At 42.3% G+C, this 26985-nt stretch overlaps 1 protein-coding gene and 1 long non-coding RNA gene across 24 annotated transcripts in view; both read right to left on the bottom strand.

Annotated features, from left to right (window-relative positions):
• Nucleotides 1–26985, bottom strand: part of KANSL1 (KAT8 regulatory NSL complex subunit 1) — a 154262-nt gene that overhangs the window by 87352 nt on the left and 39925 nt on the right. For all 23 annotated transcript variants that reach the window (XM_083708469.1, XM_083708473.1, XM_083708467.1 and 20 more), the window contains one exon: nucleotides 18487–19873. In XM_083708469.1, coding sequence (XP_083564595.1) covers nucleotides 18487–19790 — 1304 coding nt within the window. In that variant the 5' untranslated portion in view covers nucleotides 19791–19873. The remainder of the gene's footprint in view (nucleotides 1–18486; nucleotides 19874–26985) is intronic.
• On the bottom strand, nucleotides 10920–17685 carry LOC310829760. The gene is made up of 2 exons (XR_014557356.1): nucleotides 14669–17685; nucleotides 10920–14458 (listed from the first exon to the last, which is right to left on the bottom strand). It is a non-coding gene; the product is annotated as an uncharacterized lncRNA (long non-coding RNA).

Genomic DNA, 26985 nt, shown 5'->3' on the forward strand with positions numbered 1-26985 from the left:
CTTATATAATTCTATCCATTATATTTTACCTCCATGATGAGAATGAATTTCAGGAATCAAGATGTTGTAATGAAAAATGAGACTTTGGAGCCGTCTGGCCCCCAAATGGCTACTAGGCATTCTGTTTTGGCGACTGTAATCCTGGTTTAAGAAGCCATTTGGCACCTAGCTTATATATATGAGTTTCTAACACTGCTCCCAAGAGAGATGGATGCCAACCACCAGAAGAATGGGAAGAGATATGAAGTCAATCCTCAATTTCTTCCAATTCAAGTCTCCATTTCCTTATCCCACTCTATCTATCTATCAATCAATCAATCAATCAATCAATCAATCCTTTATTGTATTAGCATACAGCCATAGCAAGATAAGACAAAAAAAATGCTAGAGACAAGCAACCTATCAATATTACTCTATCACTCTATCAATATCACTTCTGGAAGGAAAGTGGACACAATTATACAGGCAGGTTATATAACAGCCCCACATTCCTCTCAACTACTACAGTACCCACCCTACTTTTCACTATGTCATGTCTGGGACTCCTTCAAAAGTGCTTCTGATATGAGAACTGTCAAATTACAAAGAACTTTATGGTTTCTTATTTTTAGATTCTCTTGATTTCAGGACAAATTAATTCAGGGGGAAACTCTGGACATAAAACAGTTACGTTTTGTGCTTTTACCATTTACACGCAAAAGAGGAAGAAAAGAAGCACATGTGAGATTCAGGAAGGGGAAAGCTTCCAAAGCCTACTTACATCTTAACACGCCTAAAGGCCAGAAACTTTCACATGAAGTAATTTTCCACCCATTACAAACTCAAACCCTCCCTCCCACCAAACTTGGGAGATTCTAAACAAACCTGCTAAAACAGATTACTTATCTTCCTTCCTCAAGCGCTGTTTAAAGGGACCTAATATTTTATATGATTTTGTTTGTTTTTCACACAGTGACATTTTTAAATTTATTTAGCTATAGCAAATTACTGTTCTGGTTCGCCAGAGTTTATTCTTGTAAAGAGGAAGCTAAGCGACCTAAATGTGTAGAAAGCAAGCCCTGAAGAAAAGCTAGCACAAAACTTAGCGCTTCACACACGTTTTCCTCCAAACTTGCACACAGCATCATTCCCAAACGGTGGTTCAGAGCCTGACGGCTGATCATAACGGTGTCGTCACATATGCCGATGCGAATGTAATCCATATGCCCACCTAAGCCCCTGTAAAAACCACAAGTAGTTACGTCCTTAAGATATCTCTAGATTTTCCCACAAGGGATCTAATATACACCTGACCTGTCTCATCAGCGCCGTTTGTTCACATCTGACAGTTGCTATCTGCTCTGACATCTCTGCAGGTGCATGGATGAATGGCCTGACCAAAATGAAAGTCATACTGGTTCAAGGAGAGAATGTGTACTTTCTTCAAGATTATCATGCTCTTTGACATATGCAGATGGTAAACGAACCAAGTTTACCTCCAATCATCTCCATGACGAGGAACTAGAAATGAAGGCTGAAATTAGTGCAAGGCAACTGCTACTCTCAGGAGTCAGACTGCATGTTTTTTACGAAATTATCTCTCCCCCCCCCCCCCCGGATGGGAAGTTGGGATGCTGGAAGAAAGGGCCTGGTAGAATGAAGACTAAAACCAAGGTATAATGCTAGCGTCAGCAGATCAATATCCATCCCATAATAATACAACGGCAACAAATACATCATGGGTCAACCACACAAGCACAGAACTTGGAATAAGAATTCCAAATATTTAAAGGCAGATGTCACAGAGCTCACAATTAACTAGATAAGCTCCAACACACAATGACCACAGAAATTGGGTGGGGAGCAGCATTCAGCAACAAGGAATGAGAGACTTCACAGTGCCCAAAGTAACTCTGGACTCAAATATTCAGAAATGGCTAATTAGGCTGTGTTGCAGGAGTCAACTGTTCTTGCAGAATTCAACTTTTCTTAGTACAGGTTTTTCATTTTTAAAGAACCCTACATACAATATCTTCCACTGAGTCTAACACAGGAATGCCAAGTATGGACCCTGTACTAATTGGTAACCAACAGTTGACCCAAATGCATCATAAGTCACACACGAACATAATTTACCAAATAAAAGCAAGGGTCACCACTGAAATTACAGGACATGGTTTTCATGTTGGAAATGAAAAGGCCTGTTGGAAAGCAATCTCAAAATGGCCGCAGAGACATTCTTCGTAATGTCTGAATGAATTTATGCAAACAGGGGACCTGTAAAATAAGGTGATTTGAGGACTTTACAAGATACATATTTAACAGCTTTGCCTGTTCCTTTAAAGAGAGTCATTTTCTCAAGAAACACTGAGCCAATGACTAATAACCCTCTTTTATTTAACAAACTATATTGCAGAATATATTATAGCTGAAATGTATGCTTCTGGACACACTGATACAATTCTCATGGCCAGTTAAAGTTGCAAAGTCATACCTGCACTTATGTACATTTCCACCAACTCCGCACCAGAGTTCGAAATTCGCCAGATGCATTTTGCACCTGGCTATTGGTCAGTTGCGACCAAGTGAAGATGTCCGGCTGCCAGGAGGGTGCCTCACGTCTCCACCATCTGGAGGTGCATGCCTGGGGATCCTTGGATCTTGACTGTTTTAACACACTAGCAACACATCCTGTAGACTTCTATCCATGACGTTTTTATATCTGCACAATCAAGACTTATTTCAGGAACCAAAAAGTTGTATTGAAACTTTCAAGCCACCTGGCCCCAAAATGGCAGCCAAACATTCCAATTTGGCAATTGTAACCCTTGTTTAATGAGCCATTTGGCACCTAGCTTATATATGTGAGTTTCTAACACTGTTCAGTATTATTTCTACTAAGAACATTTAAGCTTTAGATGTTACTTCTTAAAATAAACCATACAATTATCAAAAACAAACTGTTGGGGGATTTCAGTTCTAACAGGCAGTTTGGACATCAACATACATCTGCCCAACTCCAGGGGGTCAAAGCATTTTTCTCCAGAGAAAGATGTCAAACATGTTGAGCCAGTCAGTCAGTCACCTATAACAAATGGCTAAAGCTAGCAACCTGCCCCACACAGTTACAGAGCAGCACGGCATAAACTATTAAGCCATGATGGGCACATAAAGCAAGTGTCATTTTAAAATTAATTAGCCAGTGATTATCTAGTTCCAGATATGTATAGTTCAGCAAGTTCAAAATCAGCTATTAGCAATGTGTGTTTTCCAGCCCTGCTGCAATAAAACACCCCCTACCCACTCATGCTCTAATGCCAAGACAAAGCTATTTAATAGATGGGAAAGAGTTTGAAGAACATAATTAAAACACACACAAACACACCAACAACAACAACAACAGCAAGTGCTCTTGCTGTTCCATTTTTGCTCTTGCAGTTCATAAATGATCTATTTCAATGACAGGAGAAGTATTTTTGGGCACTCAAGGACTGTTGTCAAAACCAGGAACACGAGACATGAACCAAAGTACAACAGCCTTGCTTACATTACGCAATGCATGAACCAAGAATCTCACCAAGCTGTATGAAGGAGGGAGGATTGAAAATACAATAACAATGGCTCCAGACAGATTTTTATTCTGTCTCAAAATTAAAATGTGCTTCAAGCAACACAGAAATCAAATGGGATGATCGTGTTGGAGAAGCTAGGCAAGGCACGTTATTCAAAAGGTATCGGCAAAGACCCTTTTAAGTCAGGAAAGGAGCAGTCAACATATGGCCAGGCTTCGTATTGCCCTGTTATCAAGAGGCATTATATACGTGTATATATAGCACCAGAAACTTCAGACATCTTTGTATTGCTTTAATACAGCAACTGCTCATTGGATGCTTGACAGCATCCTGTTAATGTAATATTCTAATATGTAATATTACATTGTAATATGTAATATTACAAGGCTGTAATATTGTCATAGCACTTGCGCCGTGTCAAGGCAGAAACTGGCATAGGTGCCATGTTATTCCTCCTCACGGTCATTACCATCTTACATTTCATCTAGCAATAATTGTGGGAACACAGCTTAAGTGTGGGTGGGCTGCAACTCCTTGTTTATCGGTAGCTGGGGAAAATAATACATGCCTACATATATGGAAGTGAATGATACTGCAATACCAAGAGAAAAACTGAAGAAACTAATTATCAGGCCTGGAAGGATTCCAAACAACTGACCACCCACATTCCTACCCATCTGACAATTTACAGGTTTGAAATATTTAGCCGAACATACGCAAGGTTGGCACCTAAAGGTCCAGAGCTTGCTTCTAATAAAGCAACTTCCATAGGATTTGAATTTTTTTTCTCTCCAACTGCATTAAATGAATACAATTAATAATATAACTGTAGAAAGCAACGAATAACTGTTAATAATCATCATCATACTCTGCACTCTTCAGGGCTAGAAATGTCTCTGAAACCGCAGTCAGGATCCTCAATTCTGCACCCAGAACTAATTTTTGCATTTGTGCAGTGTTATTAGTAAAATGCACACACAGCCCTGCTCATAAGGCACTACCAGTAGTCAAAGCGCCCTATGTGAAGAACCTGCTTGGAAGACACACCCTATTACCTGGGAACACTGTCCCATAATCCTATGTGGGCCGACATGAATTCTGAATGTGCTCAAAGGCCCTCTTCATTACTACTTCACACATTCTAGGACTGAGACTTGGAATTGACAGCAGGTACTGGGACTGAGCCCTGATATCACCAGCCACCATTCCTACACCACCATTTCAAACTTTTGAAGTGCTTTGTAAGTTCATACCTCATCTAATCAAGACAGTTACCCTATGAAAAGATGGTCAGATGGACTTGCATAAGACCAATCAATGCACTTCATGGTCCATTACGAATGTGGCCATCACTAAAATGTTAGTCATTACAGCCCACTGACCTCATTTCTGCACATGACACAGTGGTAGCACTTGCAGATACCCCCCAAAACACAGAAACCATCCTAAAATGTAGAACCTATGCATCTCAACTACTAAGTAATTTATCATTAGCGACAGTTTTATCAAAGGGGGAATGGTAAATGTATTAAGCTAACTTGGGCAATGTTGATGGACTCTTTGTGCCCTTACTTCTATCAAAAAAACTGATATTAACTGGAAAGCTAATACTATGGATAGAAGATATGGCGACTCTTGAAACAAATGAACAGATTGCTTTTAGTTGCAGATTGTATATGCATAAATATAATGATACTTGGAATGCATTTATAAAAATTATGACTTGTTAATAATTGTATAGCCTTTAGAATAATAGCATTACTTATATACCTTTATATCACATTGTATTAGTTTTGAGCACCTTTTTCTTTTCCTGCCACTTTATTTGTCCACTGAAGTTTTTCAATAAAATATCAATATAAAAAGCAGCTGTACGCAAAGCAATGTGCCTGGAGAAATGTAGCCCACTGTATTGTTTATTTGTGGCTCTCACTTCCTCCATCTACCTCTCTGTGTCTATGCTATAGGTCAAAGGGGTACTCTTAATTCAGTTAAAAGAGAAAGACTGGAACAAGGAATAGGTGTAAACGTAGTGTGTAAGTCAGATTAAAACTCAACTTCATTTGACCCAAACTATTACCATTGCCAAACGTCACTTACACTGACCAAAACTCTTAATCCAATAAATACTGATTATCTGTTGCCAGTGGCATCTACTATATTGGCATAACATCATGTTTTGTGCCAAAATATACCCTGGTACAACTCGTGCCAGTGTACAAACATGGGCTGTTGAAGGGGAAGAGCCAGACAGATTAACCCAGGCTCCCTCAGACCCACTCACAGCAGCAGCAGCATAAAGAGTAGTTTATATATATTTTTATATGTGCTGAACTCAAATCAAGAAAACCTCACTCTAGCTACACGAGCACTACAAAGCATAGGAGTTTAGCTAACTCTGCAGTCCAGCAGAGCATAGCAATAACAAAACACAAACCCCAAACAGAGACCCCATAAGTCAAATAATAGGCTACCCAGCACCTGTTGTTGTCCCGAGGCAGACAGGACTCTTTGTTCCTGCTTTATGATCCAGGTGGGCTGTGGTCCTTCAGTACAGTCCTTCTGTTTGATCTAATCTGCCTCTTTCTGGAAATAACATGGGCAAGTTATGTGTATCCCACCACTCTCTGCAAACAAAATCATTCTCTCAATGGAGCAATCAGGGTGCATTGACTAGGTCACACTGGCGGCTGATTTGTATCTGTTACCTCCTACTAGCCATAAGAGAGGGTTTTGTATGGTTATTAAAATACATTTTAGTACACACTTCTTATGCACCAGAAATGCACAGCAAAATCCATAGATTTCCATGCAAAAATTCTTGGGTTTCCATGAAATACTACTATTAAGAGACCTTTATAAAACTAGTCCATTTCCAGCAAATATAAACACATACTGAATTATGCCAAACCAGTCTTGGTTTATCTAGCTCAGTACTGTGAACACTGATTGCCAGTGGCTTTTCCAAGATGTCAAGCAGGGGTCTTTCCTAGCCCTACCTGCAGATGCAAGGGATTGAACCTGGGAGCCGTCCTTGTGCAAAGTCACTGATCTATGGCCACTCCCCATTTAAAGTGTTCATACGAAAGCTTCTCTTTACATAGCTCATCTCTAATATCTTGACTATTTGCTGATCACATACACATTCCACCAGATCCGTCTTTGACAATTCTTTAAAAAGCACAGCTCCTCTCACCTTCAGTTTCTACATCTTTCTTGGCATATAAGCTTCTGAGCAGTGCTCAAAATTCCCCAGTCCAACTGCAAACACAGGGGAGATTTCCAGATGTCAGATCGGTGACTGACATCTCCATCGAGCCAGGCAACTCTTACACAGCAAAAGATGCATGCCTTGGTGCTTCTGTGCTGCTGCAAGGCAGCAAATGTCGCTGTGCTTCCACATGGGCTGCAATCCTAGGCATACTTTCAAGAAGAGGAGGAGGAGGAGTTTGGATTTGATATCCCGCTTTATCACTACCCTAAGGAGTCTCAAAGCTGCTAGCAATCTCCTTTCCCTTCCTCCCCCACAACAAACACTCTGTGAGGTGAGTGGGGCTGAGAGACTTCAGAGAAGTGTGACTAGCCCAAGGTCACCCAGCAGCTGCATGTGGAGGAGTGGGGAAGCGAACCCGGTTCACCAGATTACGAGTCTACCGCTCTTAACAACTACACCACAATGGCTCCCTTGAGGGTAAGAAAGCCCCCCTGGACAAGGAGGGACTTGCTTCCAAGCGAACACGCCTAGGGAGAAAGGGGGGGGTGCATTTGCCCTTGTGCCTACATAACCAAGCTTGCCCAGCCCCACATTGTCGGCATCTCAGAAAGGCCAAGCTGGCCTGGCCAGCCCGCCCCAAGGAGTATCTCCCGTGTTGCAGTATTAGTTCATGTATTTTGGAGGGGGGGAGAGATTACTGTAATTGGTAAATTGGGCAACTGAATTGTTAAATATATTAACAATGTTAATATACACAATTCATTTTTTGCTTTCCAATCTTGGGGGTGGGGTGGGGGTGGGGGAATACCACCTAGACATTTCATTGTGGCGACCGTAGCCTACATATATGAGTTTCTAACACTGCTTCTGAGACAGGGGCTATCACTACTGCATACTATGTACAGTGGTACTTTGGTTCTCGAACATAATCCATTCTGGAAATCTGTTCGACTTCCAAAACATTCGAAAACCAAGGCGCGGCTACTGATTGGCGCAGGCGCCCCGGAAACAATAACCGACAGCAGCATCGGACGTTTGGCTTCCAAAAAACGTTTAAAAACCAGAACACTTACTTCCAGGTTTTTAGCATCCGGGAGCCGAAAAGTTTGAGTACCATGGCGTTTGAGAACCAAGGTTCCACTCTAAGGCCTAACACTGCTTGTGCGAAGTAAGTGACTCTGCTGGGGTGAGAGAGGAACCAACATGTTAGCTGACTGGAAAAACTTGTTCAGTATTAATTACCGTATTTTTTGCTCTATAAGACTCACTTTTTCCCTACTAAAAAGTAAGGGGAAATGTCTGTGCGTCTTATGGAGCGAATGCAGGCTGCGCAGCTATCACAGAAGCCAGAACAGCAAGAGGGATTGCTACTTTCACTGCGCAGCGATCCCTCTTGCTGTTCTGGCTTCTGAGATTCAGAATATTTTTTTCCTTGTTTTCCTCCTCCAAAAACTAGATGCGTCTTGTGGTCTGGTGCGTCTTACAGAGCAAAAAATACGGTATTTATGATGATGTTGTTGATGATGATGAACTAGTCACTTACCAGAGAAGTCTAAGCAACTTACAATTAAGAGCCCCAAAGGCACAGTGCAAAATAAAAAGCCAAGCATTCCAGTAAAAACATTTCAACAAAAGAACTACCAAAAGGAAAAAAAAAATTCAACAGGAAGAATTCAATTAAATAGGCCATCAGCCCACTTATCAACACTCGATCTAATACCTGTGAGGGATGTATGGAGTGTTAGGAAAGGAGTAGTACCTCTGGTGGAAGATATATCATGCTCCTTCTGGGGTAGTTTGTTTACCTTTGGTCTCCATCCTGCACTCAGCTCTCACCTGTGGCTTCCAGAAGCTATCACCATGCGACAGCAGTCATACCCTGAGAACAGCTTCAACTGGTCAGCTAAACCAAGTGAGGGTAGCCAATGTGTCTCAAACTCCTTGATGAGCGAGGGACTTCCCCTGCATGCAAAGACAGACATCTGGTGGATTGAGTAGATGAGACCAACAGTGGGCCCAACCCAACAGTCAAGAAGGCGATTTCTGCATGTGCTGTAGAAGGAAGTGAGGCAGATGGGATGGGGTTCATCAATCTGGAAAGACAGTCTTGTACAATATCTCTGGAAGATGAAAAGGCTAAGGAGTAAACCCTACACAAATCCGGAGTGGAGTCCCTAAGACAGTTGGATGGTGCCTTGTACGCCTCCTTCAGGCAACACCCGCAGCCAAGCTGGCGCTAAATGTATGGCTCTGCTTTCCTTTAGATCACATCTGCGAGGCAGACTAGGACCTCCATACACATTGCCCAGGCTTGTGTCCCAGGGAGGTCACTTCACTGCTGCTAACACACGGTTGGACTTCACCGCTGCGGGTGCACTCCAGTCTCTTGAGACAGATGGATGCCAACAGCAAAAAAGCTGGAAAAAAATGTATCTTTTTGGCAGCAGGCTAAAAACTAACAGTAACACCAGACAGACATCACTGGGAAGAGCATTCCACAAACGGGGCCACAACTGAAAAGGCTCATTTCCCCAGCTGTTAACCTCCAAACAGAAAAGGATCTCAGATGAAGACCAAAGGGTACAGGCAGGTCTATATTAGGAGATGTGCTCCAAAAGATATGGGGAGTTATAACTCTCCCAATACCCTACAACGTATTATTATTATTTTGCTAACAATGAACCACTGATTGGTACTGATCTTGGGCATAACCAAGGAATTTGTTTCTACATCAATGTTCGGGGTGAGCTAGTTAGACGTCTAGTTAAGCTCTCAGGAAGATGCGCCACTGCTCCCCTATCCAAATTTAGAAAATCTAAATGTTATTTATAGAAACAACATTTTATGGACACATATAACAGACAGCATATGTGCTGAAAGATGGGACTTGATAACATGTCCTGAAATGGATTCCGAGAAACCTTTCTGCAAAGCTGTAACCTAAAATGAAATAAAATTAAAAAATCAGCAACTCAACTGCACTACAGTCACTTAAAATTCCCTCAAGAGCTCAAGTCCCTTAAGGGCACAATAAAGGCAAATGTTTTATTCCAAGTATTTTGAAAATCACACTTCAATCTCCAATTTGAAGTAATACTAAGATATTATTTAGTACTGACGAAGTGGAAGATGATATACAAAGTACCTTTGGAGGACTAACAAAGCTCATTCTTAGCCATTCAGAAGAAATGGATTTGCAGTATCTTTTAACTTACAACATCTGTGCCATAGCTACAAGAAGCGTGTGGGTTTTTTCAGCTGGAGCTCATCGGAACTCAGTTCCAGCACCTCTCAGTGTGGGTGCCATTGGCATTATAAGAGAACAAGGGAGGCGTTCGTGGTGAGTTCCGTCACCTCTATTTCTAGCTGGCTGCAAGAGATATAGCTGCAACATAAACCTCTACTATTGCCTCTTTCAGTTACTATTTGCATGCAAAGTTCTACTGCAGCATATTAAACCACTAGATAATTTCAGGGGTGTAAAAACAACCACCACTGGTACTTAAAAAACACCCAAGTCAGGAAATAGGTACTGGGATTGCTGCAAAAGGGAAGAAGCAGAATTTCCCTCCTGTCTCCTGGAAAAATCTCATTGGCTCTATAATTTTGCAGGCTTTGTGTTTTTTTAATCCCTGGTAATCCAAGTATGCACCATTTGTGGTTATGATAACCACAGGACGTGTCAGAAGCACTACATGAAATGAATGTTAAAGGGGCACAAACTTAAAAAAACAAAAAGGACTAACAAAGGGAAGAACCCACTCAAAGTCAAGGGTTGCAACTCCCATTGTTTTCAGTGAGAGAGGATTAAGCACCTGATTAGGCCTCTCACTTAAATAAACTTTGTTTTGATATTAAATTTGGCAGGGTAATGTCTACAATATCTTAGTGTCACAGCATCAGCATATTTAGCAAAAATGAGTAATTCTATCTCTGTCATGTTTAGTCATATTTCAGTGCTTTATTACCCAAACCGTGCCAAATTTCTATCCAGCTTTTTGAGACCTTATAATTAAACTAGCTCAGGGTTCTCAATCAGTGTTAGAAACTGGGATAGAAAGGCTAGGAGCCAAATGGCTTCTGGGGCCTGGGTTGTGGGCGCCAAAACAGAATGTCTAATCGCCACGGCAGGGTGTGTGGGTGTCAGCAACACATTTTATTTATTATTTTGATAAGTATGAACTAATACGCAATTCACATAAATGACACATTGTTAATATCACATTTTTTGCAGAAACTGTTAATACATATTTAATTTGGTGTTTACAATAAAAATGTTGGTACCGTACTTCAGTTTTCAAAACACTCATTATTGTTAAACGCCTTAAAAATATTGTCTGGCCTTAATATATACTTCGAGGCTTCAAAGCACACACATTTCAGTAATCCTTGACTGTAAGCCAGGGGTTAAAAAATGGCACTGACTTTTTGAGGTGCTCACAAATGGTGAATCTTTAGGTCAAAATGGTGCCCTGAAATTTTGAACCCTGTTTTCAAGAACAGAACCTTCATCTTCACTAAGTCTTTAAGGTTCCATTGATTTTCCCAAAGACAAGATTTCATCTTGCCCAAGAGTTACTTGTCTGTCTTAAAAAAAAGTTTTCCCTCTGAAAACATCACATCTGACCAAATGCCATACCCAGAAAGAAGCCCCTTTTTACACCTTGAAGTTCATTCTTGCCTCGCTATACAATATAACATTTTTTTCTAAAGTTATCCTGCTCTCACTAAGGAGAGAGACACAAGGAGTACCTCGGTATTTACCCAGAACACAAGATTATATGCAAAGTGGCAGACAGACATTTCAAGGGGGGGGAGTGGTCTGAATGCATACCCCCAGAGAATGCAACAAGTGCAACAGTCACCACTCCTTAGATATGTGAATTTAAACCCACCATCCGTCACCTTTCGGGGGGGGGGGGGAGAGAAACATCTCTACAAACCAAATAGCAAATTCAATACCACAGCTGAGCTAGTACATCAAAGACCTAACTGCTGGAGAAGGGAATAAGAGATGCATTGTAAAGAATGAGCCAAAAGATGAGAAGAAATAAATCACTCAGCGTGTCATGATTAAGATTCCTCGATGTCAGAAGTAGGCAACTTGCTCAGCCTTAAGAGACATATTCAGACTCTTCTGGCGAGTAGGATATGCTAAAATTCACCTTCAGTTTGCATGTTTTTATTGCAGGCAGTTTAAGTGGTTTGCAACATTTCCTTTAAAAGGAGTAAGAGGAATCTAATTTTTATTCCCATTCCAAATCCCCTTGTCCCTTCCCACACACCTAAAAATGTGTATATGGAGGAGCAGGGGAACTCTTCAATTTCCTGGAACTTGACACACAATGGCAATTTGGGATGTTGTTTCCAGACGTTTCGTCATTTTAATTTCAACGGTCTACCCATTGAATAGAACTTGGTGAGATACAACCCAGAGTATTTGGACAAGCAAAGCAGGACTGTCTTAAATCAACCATTACAAGCTTTAACTGACTAGAGTTTGTGCTGCCTAGCAAGTCAAATATTGCTGTTATTGCTACAGCACATTTCAGTGCACAAAGTGCATCACAATCCTCAAGTGAGTCTCGTGACAATCTTTTGAAACAGGCAAGGGCATGAGATTCACCCAAGGCTAGCAAGCATGATTCCTTGGTCAGCAGGCATTTGAACACACTCTACCCTCCAGAGGCTGTTGGACTAGTTTCCAGATTTCCTGACCACTGGCTATACAAGGCTGGGCCTGATGGGAGCTGGAGCCCAGCACCATCTGGAGGGTACAAAATTGGCCATCCTTGGCTAGCCTACATCAAGACTGAACACCTGTGTCCATGTCACAACAGGGGCTCCAATTTATTGAACCCAATACCTTCTATCTTTAACTTTACTGATGTATTCTAGAATACAAGTCTCATTTGATAATAATTTTTAATAATTTTCAATTACAAGCCAATAATAGCCTCATTATAACAATACCATTTTATAATACAATTATTAATGCCAATCATTCAAATACAAAATTATATAATTTAGATAAGGTGCTAGAATTGATGGTTAGATGGTTTATCATATTCTGCTACCAAAACAGTCTTGTATCACACTGCAGATGCTTCTACAGGTAACTCTTTCAGAATGGGAGATAAACAGCTTTCAGATCGTTTCCATTTATAACCAAAAAAAATTTCAAACAGTAAAAAAAGTCATTGATGCATGTTAAACCTCGACTCCCCTCCCCCTCTTTTTGCGGTTCCTTAAATTTACTCTTTTCCCTTTATATTTATACCTTTTCTCATCTATTTCATATAAGTTTTAGCAACTGCGCGTTTTTACAACAATCCCGCTTATGTCTTAATTTGTTTACAATTTGTTTGTAAATATTCAATAAAAGATTCCCATTCCCTATTAAAGAGTTTGTTGTCTTGGTTTCTTGTTCTTCCGGTAAGATTTGTCATTTCTGCATAGTCCATTAATATCTGTATCCATTCTTGTCTTGTCGGGCCTTCTTTCCATCTTTGGGCAAATACAATTCTTGCAGCTGTGGTTGCATACATAAATAAATTTCTATATTGTTTAGGTACCGCTGATCACTTATTTTTGAAAAGAAAAGCTTCTGGTTATTTTTAAAAAACAAATGTTATCTTAAACATCTTTTTAATTCATTATATATCATTTCCCAGTAGGCTTTAGCTTTATTGCAAGACCACCATTTATCTACGAATAGTATACCAAGCTATAATTGACCTCAGAAGGAACTGCAGCAATACACCCTATTTCTATTGTTTTATTTAATCATGTGAACCACTGTGATATATAAAGATTTCTAAATAAAATAAACCAAAATATCCTCAAAATAAAAGTCTACTCTTACTCTTTGATCCATTACCATTTGCCTTACCCGATTAAGAATTGTGCACACCCTGATTTAAAGATTCAGTTGATTAATCTACCAATTAAAGCTTGCATGGCTACTAAAAACCTTGGCAATACAGATCTCATTAGGGATAGCACACAGAGGCAAACCACATTGTTTCCAAAATAGCATCAGATCAGTCAAGCCGAAAACAGGCCAGTAACCGAATGCTACTATAATGAGAATCCAACCATCTTAAGTCAATCTGCCTCCACAAAACTACCAATACCTACCACAGCCAATGAGAAACAGCAAATGTCTCTAGGTAACAAGGGCGGGGGATCCAGAAAGCCTTGTGCTGGAGGGTAGAGAAGAGACTATGTGAGTCTGAAGCACTGTGACCTCTCCCCTATGGATTCCTAGGATAAGAGGTAAGGAAAAAGCCACCTATATCCAATAGGTTATGAAATGCAAATGCTTAGCGAACAAAGAAAGGTAGCAGCAAGCAAAGATAGCAGTCAATGGGCATTGCTGGAAAGGGCAGCACTACTTTATTTTGGCTAATTACTATATTTTAATGCTACAGTTACAACACATTACTATCTAGGCCTAATAATGTGTGGCTAGCAATTTCTACCAGGACTGAAAGCTACCTTGGCTAGAAAAGCTGCCAACTGAGCGAACACACAATGCTACAACAGGGTCACACTATCGAAAGGAACTCAAATGCTGTTTTGGAGCTTGAGGCAGAAAGACAAAAGGAAAGGGCACTAACATTCCAGAATATCCAGTTATCAATTCTACTGCCCTATTAATTTTACACACTAAAGAGGCTTACAGTGGTACCTTGGTTTACAAACTTAATCCATTCTGGAAGTCCGTTCTTAAACCAAGGCGTGCTTCCCATAGCAGCTGGGAACTCAATTTACAAATGGAACACTCAAAATGTTCTGCTTCCAAGGCAAAGTTCCCAAACCAAAACACCTACTTCCGGGTTTGCAGCGTTCTTAATCCAAGCTGTTCAGAAACTAAGCTATTCTTAAACCAAGGTACCACTGTATTTCCTTTACCTGTAAACAGAAGCAGATGCGCTTCTCCAAGGTACAGATCGAGACTGCATCTCTCTGAAGGCAGTTGACCCCACTACACCAAAATATAAACCCCTTCCCTCAAAAGGCTCTATGGTTTGGAGACCATCACTTCTGACCCAAAGAAGTGAAAATATGAAGCTATGGCCAATGAACAGTTAAGACTTTATCTCAAGTGCAACGTCAAAACGACAAATTTCACATACTAAATGAACTTACATTAATTTCATCATACCCCAAATGCTCTGTCACTTGCTTCTAGTAGTCCGGGGTGGAGGGAGAGTGGTAAACCTTGGAGCCAAAACATTATAATTGGAAAGGTACTAAGCAATTTTATTCCATGTTTGCTTTTAACCAACTAGCAATATGAATATGGCCTCTGAAATAAAATAAGATGATTTTCAGAGATCGAACTATAATCTCGCAAAGCAGAATCCACATAACACAGTACTTTTTCTTTTCTTTTCATGAAACAACAGTAGGGCATCCACAGCAGAAAGCATTTGGACTGCTATGAAAAGTAATTGATCAATTGCAAATAATGGGGGGAGGGGGGGGAGAAAGCACGGGTGTCTGGTACAAAGGCGTCTTATAAGAGCTACAGTGAAGTTGTAGGCTACCACAATGAGGTTACATGAGGCTATGCATGCAGGCAACAATTGCAGGCATCCCCTGCAACGAATGGGAAACACTCCTCTGCCTGAAACCCTGGCGAGCCACTGGCAATCAGTGCAGACAATACTGAGCTAAACGGACCACTGATCCGATTCCATATAAGGCAGCTTCGCATGTCCACACAACAAGTTCATGGTTGTCTGCCAGACATATAGATGATTATGGCAGCAGGCGTAGGCTCAGCCACACTCAGCAGAAAATCTGCAGACCGTGCATGACACCATTGTATCACATTGGCTTTGTGAGCAGTTACAGCAAGAGCCCAATGGTAAGGTCAAGGCCTTTTAGCTTAGTTCAGATTCATGCCCCTTCTTGTCTCCCTTCAGCAAATGCCACCTCCCAGCAGGAAAGCCAGCACTGGGACAATAAAGGCTATGATTTCACAGAATTTGCTGCAAAAATGTAAGAACAAAAACACTGCCCCGAGTACTGAACTGAACAATATCCAAAACACGCAGAGGTTTGTCAGATGCCATCCATGCTATAAAGACACTGACCCAGCAGCTGAATTTTGCCTATACTTCTCATGGCCCCACATAAATAAGATCTTATTTTTGCCGAATGTGAAATCTACCCTGCACCCATTCCTCAGTCTTCAACTCAGTCATTCTTTCGTTTCAAAGTAAGTATCTGTCCCTCTGAAAAATGTCTGTCTGTGCAACCAGCCCCTAGGCCTGGGGCTACAGCAGGGGTGAGCAAACGTTTTTCAGCAGGGGGGCCAGTCCACTGTCCCTCAGACCTTGTGGGGGCGGGCGGGCTATCTTTTTTGGGGGGAATGAACAATTCTTATGCCCCACAAATAACCCAGAGATGCATTTGAAATAAAAGGACACATTCTACTCACGTAAAAACACGCTGATTCCTGGAACTTCCGTGGGCCGGATTTAGAAGGCAATTGGGCCGGATCTGGCCCCCAGGCCTTAGTTTGCCTACCCATGGGCTACAGGAATGCCAGTTGCAATCCACTGGTTGACCACTCAAATCATGTGTGCATGATCAGCACAGGAATTAAGTTGTAAATTTTGCTTTTTATTCTCATCCCCTGCTCTCCTTCTTTCTTTTGCATCCCTGCATTCATGAGCGCCTATGCATGGGGAGAAGAGTTCTGGTCCCAGCCACACAGCCCAGGGCAATGCTGTTTTAAGAGCAGACAGTTGAGCTATTTTCTTTCCAACCAGCCTAAGCGCAGACACTGCTCTGCATGCTGGGGAAGCCTCTGCTCTACAGCTTCACTACACAGCACCATCATTACGCTCTTCATAACGGAGGCCACAGCTGCCAGAGCAGCCTCCCGCCTCCCCATCTCTTTGCATTTTCTGAATTCCTTCAACAATGCAATTAAGTCTGTCTGTCTATATGTGCAAGAGTTATGTTATACATGTGACTTGGAACATTTGGTCTTCTTCATGTTAACTTATCTACATTGCCTACACTTGGTAGTTCTTGATTTATACTGATGACACAGTTGTGCTGTGTTTATGTTAGGTTAATATGTAGCCTCACATCGTAAGTGGGTGGCATTGTGAGACAACAGGGGACTTGTAAACATGTGCAACGGCTGTGCACACATGCACCCAGCCTTTCCTGCGAGCGCAGACTCTGATGTACCTGGTCCTGCATCTTGAGCCACCATTTTGTGACTGGCTCCATTCTCCCACAATGCCACTTCCTTGTAAACCCTGGATCTCTAGCTAATTAAAAAGAGAGAGCAGGACCCACAAGGCTGTAGTCTGATCACCCCTACCAGACAAGACTTAATCCATTGTAAGACCCTGACATAGTCTGTATTATCTTGATAATCAGAAGACCTGAGGCAGATTTTCTGTGTTGCATAGGGAAGAGACACATGCACAAGCAAGGCTAGCTCCTGGAGACACTGTAACTTTCAATGAATGGCCAGACAGCAACACCCCCAATTTAATTTATCACAAGGCACTGATAAGATGAAGGCGCAGCCTTTTCCAATCCACAGCTCTAGTATTATTTCATTCACAAAATAATTAAGGCATTGTCTCCAGCCGATCCAGGGCAATGATAAGCACTGACCCAGGACGGAAGGATTTTAACTAGCACATTACTTGAGAGAGCTTTGGACCAGCTCAGGGGTAAATACCAGACAGCAATGTCTACACAGGAATTCCTATTAAATAGAGGGGGGACCCCAAATGAAAGCAGAAACAAAGAAAAGGGCACAATATGCTGCTCAGTTGCATTTTACTGCTCCTTTAACCAGTTGTTACCACTTCACAGCCATTACTTTCAACACCTAAAGCCCTGCCTACCCCATTTCCTTCCACGCCTTCTCCAATTCTAGAGACAACTCTTGCTTTCAGCAAGATCCCCCACACCCTACTTACCCCCTCCCTCCCCTTCCCCATCTCCAGTGAAAGACATAATAAATCTTTGATCCTATCTCTTGCTATTTGTTTAGCAAACAAGCTGTAGATCCCTGGTTGCAAAAGGAATTCCCACATCTCATAAGTCATTCATGCATCAATATTCCCCAAGTTGCCAGAGAAAAGGCCTCAGTTTTCACCAAACAGGGCTGGAATGATTTTAAATTTGTACCAACCAAAAGCCTGGATTCAGACAGCAGGGACAACTTCACACCAACAACCCGTCTTGCCCTGAAGGAGCTATTTCTAGAGACCACCTTTGCTGTTCCAGCAGGCAGACAAAACTATAAGCAATATTTCACAATGTATGTTGTGAAAGACCAGGGAGCTGGAGTAGATGGGAGCAAGTAGAGAACAAAGAATTTAGCGCTTCCTGCCTTTGGTAAAAGGCAGATGAGTGAAGGTGGCTGGAGTTCTTGGCGGCCTTAATCCCTATTGTGGAGTTAAAGATGAGGAGGTGATGCTATCCCTTCCAGTCAAGCATAATTAATTGAGTTTATATCAGATACCATCACTCTCACACCTAATCTTCCTACTGCAAAAACAAAAAGTATTGTGGCACCTTTGAAACTAACCCATTTATGATGGCATAAACTTTCCTACTGCTTCTGGCTTAAGTTTGAAAAGAACAAAAACCTCTGTTTTATCCCTGTCTGGTTAATTTTTGTTGCTGGTCCTTCCTTACTTGGAAGTAAATACACCAATTGCTACTCACAGTGGTACATGGTGCTGTTCAGTGTCTGCTTTGGTCAGTTCCTCCTCTTCAATATCAGACTCCCCACCCGAGCTGCTGTCCGTCACGTCAGAGTCAAACGCCTGCTCACAGGACCGCAGGTTAGCCATCCCACTGGCGGTAAACCTCTCCAGTTCTTCTGAGATGGAGTCACTTTTTAGGAAGCTGCTCAGGCCCTCTGAGGTACTCGTCTCGCTGGCAGCTTTCCTCAAGGCAGCTTCCGCCTTGCGGGTCAGCATCAGCTGACTTCTGTGTCTCAGGGAGTCCAAAGCCGGCAGCTTGCTCAGAGTCTTCTCCAAGAAGCCGCCCAGCTGCTGCTGGATGTGCCGCTCCACCTGCTTCGCCTGCACCACCTGCAGGCGCTTCTGCAGCCTGCGAGCCCGGTTCTCAATGTCCGCCTGCCGCCGCAGCAGCACCCTCGTCCTCGTATCTGAATCTAGGGTGCTGAAGGAATTGCTCGGCAGGGAGATCTTCTGCTCTTCTGGTTTGCTGCTCCCCAGATTGGAGCAAGCAGGCACACCAGATAATGGCAACAGCCTGTTCTCTCCACCCCCTTCAAGCCCATGCTGCTGCTCCGGGGAACTGTGGCTCCGCTTACTTGCAGTGCCATTATTGCTAAGGGGAGCGGTATGCTCTGCATCAAGGCTTCTGTGTGGAAGAGTGCAGTTGGTCAAACCAGATTTCAGGTCCCCCAAATCAGACCCCCCAGGGCTACTAGAATCAACATCCTGGAGGGTCGCAGCAGGAGGAACACGCTTCCCGCCGTTGAGCGAAGCAGAGTTTTCATGATCGGAGCTGTTGCTCTTAGCCAACTTTTTAGCCAAGCCATTGACGGGTGCTTGCGGCAGAGGAGTTGGGCTACTAGTACTCATGGTTTTTAGGTTTTCCAAGGACAGCTCCAACACAGGTTGCCTCCCCAAGAGGTCACTAGTTTTCAAGAAGGACTGAGACAACAGAGAGTGAGACTTCAGGACTGTCTGTTTGTTGAAGACCCCTTGCAGCTTCAGAGACTCCTTCGGAGGAACCGAAGTCACATCCGAGCAGAGGTAAGACGTCACCAGGGGCTGCAGCTTTCCCAGCTCCTCCTTCGCAGAGTTATTTCGGAAGTCTAGGCTCGAATCCTCGGCTTTCCTCTTGGTGCCGTTGGTGGCGACAAGGATGTTGTTGGCGTTGCCGTTGTTTTCGGCACTGCCAGGAGACAGGGCGGAGGACGGGGGAGCCAGTTTGAACCGGATGTGGTGAGCTTCAGCTGCTGCGTCAGTGAGAGCGGGCGCCATAGTAGCCATTCAGCACAGAGAGACGGGAAGTCCAGCCTCTCCCGTTGCAGAGGCCAGCTCTGCTGTTTCCAACTGCCTCGCCAGAGGGCAGCCTAGAAAGAAAGCAGGGAGAGAAAGAGAGAGGAGGGAAAGTGTTAGAAGCACAGAAATCAGTGCAGCTTCAGCATCAAGTTAATTACTGTGCATAATGATTTTTATATTTTTTTTGGCTAAAGCACAATCATGGCACAAGAACATATTTTCTCCAACCCCAGCAGGTCACACCTCAGGTTCCACTGAAAGGGTATGCAAAGCACCATGCACAGAAGTAGCAAGACCTCATGGTGTGGCAGACACAGTGAGCAAAAAGAACAGCAGTGTGATAAGCAGGAACAAAGAAAGGGACAACCAGCTACTGGGTAAATGCAGTAAGAATGGGTAGCCAATAGGCTGGGGAAAATACAAATGGAGAGGCAGACTGTGGAGTAAGGAGGGGGGCAAAATATAGTGTGACACCACAAGGGAGCCCTGCAATGCAGGCAAGACTCAAAGCTGATACTGCTACTACAGGAATGTGGTGATAAGCAGAGAGTCAAAGGTAAACCCAACCACAAAACCAGTCCAGGGATATATATTTTTCTTTCACCCAGTGAATCAGAACCAACCCCACACCTAAAGCCTTTCAGTTGTCTTGACCCTGAATCAAATCATAGAACACCAAAAGCAGTTGTATTTTGGGGGTGGAGGGCGGAATTTGTTCAGTTATCAGAAGCTCAAGCCAATTCCTTTAAAGGTCTCTTCCCTGGCTGCAAGCAAAGCATCTGTACTGCCCATCTCCTACGTTTAGCTTGATCTAATTACATACTATTATTTATTGATACTCTGCCTTTCCCAGCAAGGAGCTGAAGGCACAATATACTGTTCTCCCCCTTCTCCCAAGGTAATGACCTAGTCCAAGGTCATATAATGAGCTTAACAGGTCAGTGGGGGTTTGAACTCGAGTTAGTCCGACACGCTACCCACCACTGCTTCATTCTACTTAGATGCAGGGTAAGAAAGAGACGTTCCAATTAAGGCTTTGAGTTGTTTTGGAATTTTGGGAAGTCTTGTGTTCCAAAAGTATGAACTTAATGAAGCTGTTCCTCTGCTCCCCCAGCCAAAATTAGAGTGTCTGGTTAGTTCAGATCATGGCTTGAGATGCCCCTCAGAATCTGAAAATTCCACGAAATGAAACATCACACACACATGGCCTTGATAAATAAGATCAAGGTCCTTCAAATCCAGCATCCTATTTTCCAGTGGCCAACCAAATGCTGACGAGAGGATCATAGATCATAGAGTTGGAAGGGACCCTGAGAGTCATCTAGTTCAACCCCCAGCAATGCAGGAATATGCAGCTGTCCCATACAGGGATTGAACTTGTAACCTGAGCATTATCAGCACCACGCTCTAACCAACTGAGCTATCCAGCATGAGGACAGCCATTCCATTTTATCCCAATTATCTCATATCAGAGGTTGACTCCCACTGAAAGAGAAGGTTCAATTTAATTATTAGGGCCTTTGATAAGACTTGATCTGCTATGAAACAGAACCTACTATCAATCAATATAATTAAGTGTCCTCAAGTTCTAGTATTGATCAACCATTTTTAATCCAAACTGCTTTTACCAATCTATCTATAATTCTATAAATCTCTATCACTGCCTTTCTGAGGAGGAGATGCTGAAGAGTTATTAGGGATTTTCATTAAGGGGGAGGAAAGCAAGAAGGGGATATGACAGAACACAAAAGAGAACCTGTGGCTCTCCAGATGTTGGACCATAATTCCCATCATTCCTGATTACTGGCCATATGTCTAGGGGCTGATGGCAGTTGTAATGTAGTCCAATTTCGGGAAGACCAGTTTCCCCAACCCTGCTCATCAAAGTTCCTTTAGTGTGTCCCTCCCTTTTGATAAAGCCCTAAAAACTCTTTAACCTTTCTTCATGGGAAAGTGCTCCAAGCCCTTGATCATTTTAATTGCCTCCCTCTCCCTTTTTCAGCTCTTTGTTTAGATGGGATGACAATACTATGCACAGTATTCTAAAGATAGTTCTGCCAGAGATTTAAATAATGGCATTATACTTGGTTCTTCTCTACTGGGAGACACAAAGCAGGTTTTAAAGTTGCTTGTTCCGTTTCTATTATGCAAGTGGATGTAGAAAAGAGCAGCATCAATCCTGCTTCCGTTGCAAACAGTTAGATAACACAGGTGGCCCCAGATCCACATTTCTTTTTAGGTATGTCAAGATGCAACCAACCAGCTCAGCAACATTCAAGATGAGCATCACAGCAGCAACGTGTGCAAAAGGTTGCTTCCATACACTTACTAGATCAGGGGTCAACATTTAGGACTTACTTTGTTCTCTCAAGTCGACAACTGTGGACTGACAAGATATAGCACGCCACATGGAAACAGCATGGTGGGGGGGAAATGTTTTTATCAGTTCCCCAAGCTAAGTATTTGTCATTACATTCATTCATCTGCTTGGGAGGTTAACTTTACTTAAAACAACAATTTGCACCACTTTTATATTTGTTTCACAAACACTCCCAGTACACAGTTTTCAGGTAATCCATTTTGAAACTTTTCTGGAATGGAAAAAGTCACTGGGTACAAACTTTTATAGAAAGCCCATCATGGCTTAGCAGCAATGCCAAATCTTTTCTATTATTGTTGGAATAATTGATGAAGTGGGGAAGGACGTCATCCTCAATACAAAGTCAGACTAAAATTCAGTCCATTCTAGACACCCCTTGTTCCTTGGGAGCTACAACAAGGCCTACAATGTGTAGTAAGACCTGTGGATCTAACAGCTGATTACAGAGATGCCTGGCATAATAAGCACCTCTCCTGGAAAACACCACCAGCAGCAGCAGCCTGGTTCTTGTAGCATGCACTTTCATTCAACCAATCTTTACCCTAGGTTAAAGCACATCTCAAAGGTTTTCTACATCTGTAACAAAAACCACTTACTATCACCAAAGATTCCTCATCAACTGAAATACTTGCAAATATGAAGTCATAGGGACAGGGGGAGGCTCATTAAGATTACAGCTTACTAAATCATTAAACATTGTATGCGTGCTTGTTTCAACAGGCTAACACAGTCAATAAAGGACAGGCATTTTATTTACTTTAAAAGCTTACATCCTTGTCTTCTTTCCAGAACGGAACTCAAGGTGGGTAACAAAGCGGAAAATTCCATGCGGTATTTAAAAATCAACCTTAAACCCTATTCGTTGCAACCATCATAAAACCACAATATTTTATAAACTAACAACAGGAGTCAAAACACGGAACAGGATTGAAAAAATAAACCGTGGGGAGGAATTTCAACCAAAAGCCTTTTTGAATAGCCACATTTTTGGCAACCTCCTAAAAACAAAAAGTGCATTGCGATCTGACAGATTGCATCATGTATTCCAAAGGGCAGGTGCCACTATGGAGAAAGCCCCGCATCTCACAAACATGATAGCAAAGCAAAAGGCAAGGCCGATGGTAGTGGGATGGAGGGGATGACAGTGTGTGTACATAAAAATCAGAAACTAAGTTTGTTGGAACAGGACCTGAGACCAGGATTCAAATCCCCACTTGGCCATGAAGCTCACTGGGTGACCTTAGGCCACTCACTGGCTCTCAACCTAACCTAACAGGGTTATTGTGCAGCATAGGCGCCGACTCCATGGGGCCTGAGGGGGCCCGAGCCCCCTCAAAAATTCGTTTGGGGGGGCTCAGCCCCCCCAATAATTTAAGAAAATTATTACCGTAAACTTCGCTCTATAACACGCAGATTTTTTCTCCTAAAAAGTAAGGGGAAATGTCTGTGCGCAGGGGCAAAAATAGGCAAAAATAAGATCGGGCGGGCGGGCGGAGGGAAGGCAGAAGCTGCTGCTTTCCTGCATTCTGCCTCAGGGTCTTACTGCCCACCCGCTTCTGTTGCTGCGTTTGCTCAAACTCAACAAAGAGGAGGGAATCCCCTGCTCTCCTGGCAAGCAGAGGGTTAAGGAAAGGATTGAGTCCTTCCTTCTAATTCTTTCCTAGTCACACTGCGTGCAGGCTCCAGCCCACCACCTCCTCCTCTCCGTGCTCTAGGGATGCAGGTGGGAGAGAGAGAGAGAGAGATGGCTGGCTTGGGGGGGGGGGACTTTTGCCTTCCTTTCCTCCTCCCCACCCCGTTAAACTCCTCCCCTGCATTCTTAGCCAGCTGCTTCTCCGCACACCCCTCTTGTGCTTCTTGTCCCTTCTGTGTTTTTCCTTCCCTCCCCATTTAAAACGTGGTGACAAAGCACGGATCCACATGGATCCTCAGGATCTTTGCACTGGGTCACCCCAAATTCACCATCAGATAACATAGCATGTCCATGGCTACAGCCTGCACCAAAAAAATCACGCACCCACTGTGGCCTGGGACCACAATGGTGCAAAAACGTGGTTACAAAGCACGGATCCACATGGATCCTCAGGATTTTTGCATTGGGTCACCCCAAATTCACTATCAGATCACATAGCATGTCCATGGCTACATCTTGCACCAAAAAAATCACACACCCACTGTTGCCTAGGGTCACAGTGGTGCAAAAACGTGGTTACAAAGCACGGATCCACATGGATCCTCAGGATCTTTGCATTGGGTCACCCCAAATTCACCATCAGATCACATAGCATGTCCATGGCTACATCTTGCACCAAAAAAATCATGCACCCACTGTTGCCTAGGGTCACAGTGGTGCAAAAACGTGGTTACAAAGCATGGATCCACATGGATCCTCAGGATTTTTGCATTGGGCTACTCCAAACTCACTGTCAGATATTAAAAATCTTTATAAAATAGAGAATTAAATACATACAGAATGTTAAATTTTCAGTTTCGAAATATTAGTACTAGTTTAGTACTGTATTTCTATATTACTATAGTACTGTATTAGTTATTTTCAAATACTTAAATATTTTTAGGGTGTAAGACCCAATTAAAGCCCGTTATTTACATACAGTATTACAGTATTTACATACAGTATTAGGCATACTGTATTAACTTTATTAACTGTATTAAAGCATTAACTTTGAGATATTATTTAATGAACCCTCAGACTTATTCAAAGTAAGCTTAAATTAGCTATTTCACTTATTAATCAAAGTGCTATTACTGTGCGACAGCAATATTTTATGTTTTATTCTTTTAATGATAGTTTAGGATTTATTTAAATATCATTTCAGTCTTTTCAGAGCTATATATTCACTGCTCTGTAATAGTCTATAAGCATAATTGTTACTGTAAATTAAATTAGCTTTTTACGAAAATACCGTGCGTGTTTATGTTTTGTTTCTTTTTTCAAAGCCAAAAAGTGTTTCAGGCTTGTCGAGTTTCCCGGAGTGTGGAGTTATAGAGAGTCGAGTTTTCGGGGTTCTAATGTTGATCATATGACTCTAAAATACTTTTAAAAAACTTTAAAACTCACTAATTTTCATCTAAAATTTAGAAAACTTCCCGGGGCAGGACCCCGGTATGGGCCCCCCCCAATATTTTTTATAAGTCGGTGCCCCTGTTGTGCAGATTAACTGAGATAAGGGAGAACCATACTCGCCACTCTGAGCTCCTTGGAGAAAAAAGTTGGATATAAATATAATAAAAAGATAAAAGATTATGAATAAAAGTTGCATTTTGATCTCTTAATAATGGCATGGTGTTATATTAATTCTGAGACTATAAAATGCTTCCATAAGAAATTAAATCAGAAATGTGTTAAATGCCTGCATGTTTAGCAATGGCACAAAAATTGAAATCTATCAACATGCCATAGTTGGGTACTGGATTACAAAATTTGGGATTTATTACTAATGGATTATGACTGGGGCACTGTTATTCAAATGTTAGGTGATTTAACTGAAATAGTTATATGCTGTATTTCTTGTATTTTTCTTTGAAATATTAATTTAACGAAATAATAACATGTAAACATCTGTTTACATGTAAACAGATGTTTACAGAGGCAGTTCATACAAACTGCCTCTGTTTCTACTGTTTTACAAATACAAATTGTGCAATCATAAGGTGTGGGTGGGTGTAAGTAAGTCCCACTATCTTCAATGGGACTTACTCCAAGGTAAGTAGGTATATAGGACTGCACTCAATATATGGACATCTGTACCGAAGAAGCACCGTGCTTAACTGTGGCAAGCTGAGCTGAAATGAAGGCTGAACATTTAGATATTTATTTCAACACTTTTAAACATCTGCTTTTTGGTGGGGGGGAGCTAGGCAGGCAGCCATTTCATTTGACAGCAATATTTCCCTTCTTCAACACAAGAGGAATTAGTGAATGAGAATAATGAGGGTCAAATCCCACATGAAGGCCATATCAGTCAATAATATTTGTGTTACATTGCAGTGTGTATGTCTGTACTCTCAAGGAAATGTAGTATTAAGAGCTTGCACATTCATTCTGGTCTACATCTGATTCCAAATATGTTTATTAACCCCAAAACATACACTTATCCAGTCGCTTGTATTAAACATGCACATTTTTGTATACCAGTATGAATTCCAGCAAGTGTGTGTCTTGGGGGGGGGGGGGCTGTATTTTCATTTTGGAGATGGTTAGTTGTTTAATTTGCATTATCCACTCAGTAGCAAGATAAGCGTAGCATGTTCAGTTGTAGAAGCAGGGGTGGCAAACTTGGTGCCTGTCTAATGTTGCAATACCCGCAAGCCAGAATGGCCAATGGCCGGGGATTATCGGAATTGCAGCCAAGCATTTGGGCGGGAGTTGGGTGGGGAAGAACAGCTAGTTCCCCAACCCTGCAAAGGCAACTTATTACTTTTACTTCCTCCTGCCCACACTTCCCTCCTTCCAGAGTTCAACCTCCTCTTTTTTCTCTCTGCAGCCTCCTCAGGCAACATTACCTGCTCTGGGGACTGCAAGTCTTACTGAGATCTCTTCCTGGATGACTCATCAAAAGTTCAAACTCTAATATGGCTTGTCACTCTCTCCTTTGTGGGGGTGGAGCAGAGGGACACCTGATGCCAAAATCTGCCAGTGCCAAACATTTCCTGCTTGTCCATCTGCAAAATGGGAAACTTCATAGCAGTAGGGTGTGCAGGGGCATCCAGTGTCATGTCCTGCAGTTGTTTAAGGACTATACAACTACCACCCTCCCGGCTAACTAATGCTCTTGGGTGTTG

This window comes from Podarcis gaigeae, assembly GCF_964106915.1.
Source record: "Podarcis gaigeae genome assembly, chromosome: 13".
NCBI classification, from domain to species: Eukaryota; Metazoa; Chordata; class Lepidosauria; order Squamata; family Lacertidae; genus Podarcis; species Podarcis gaigeae.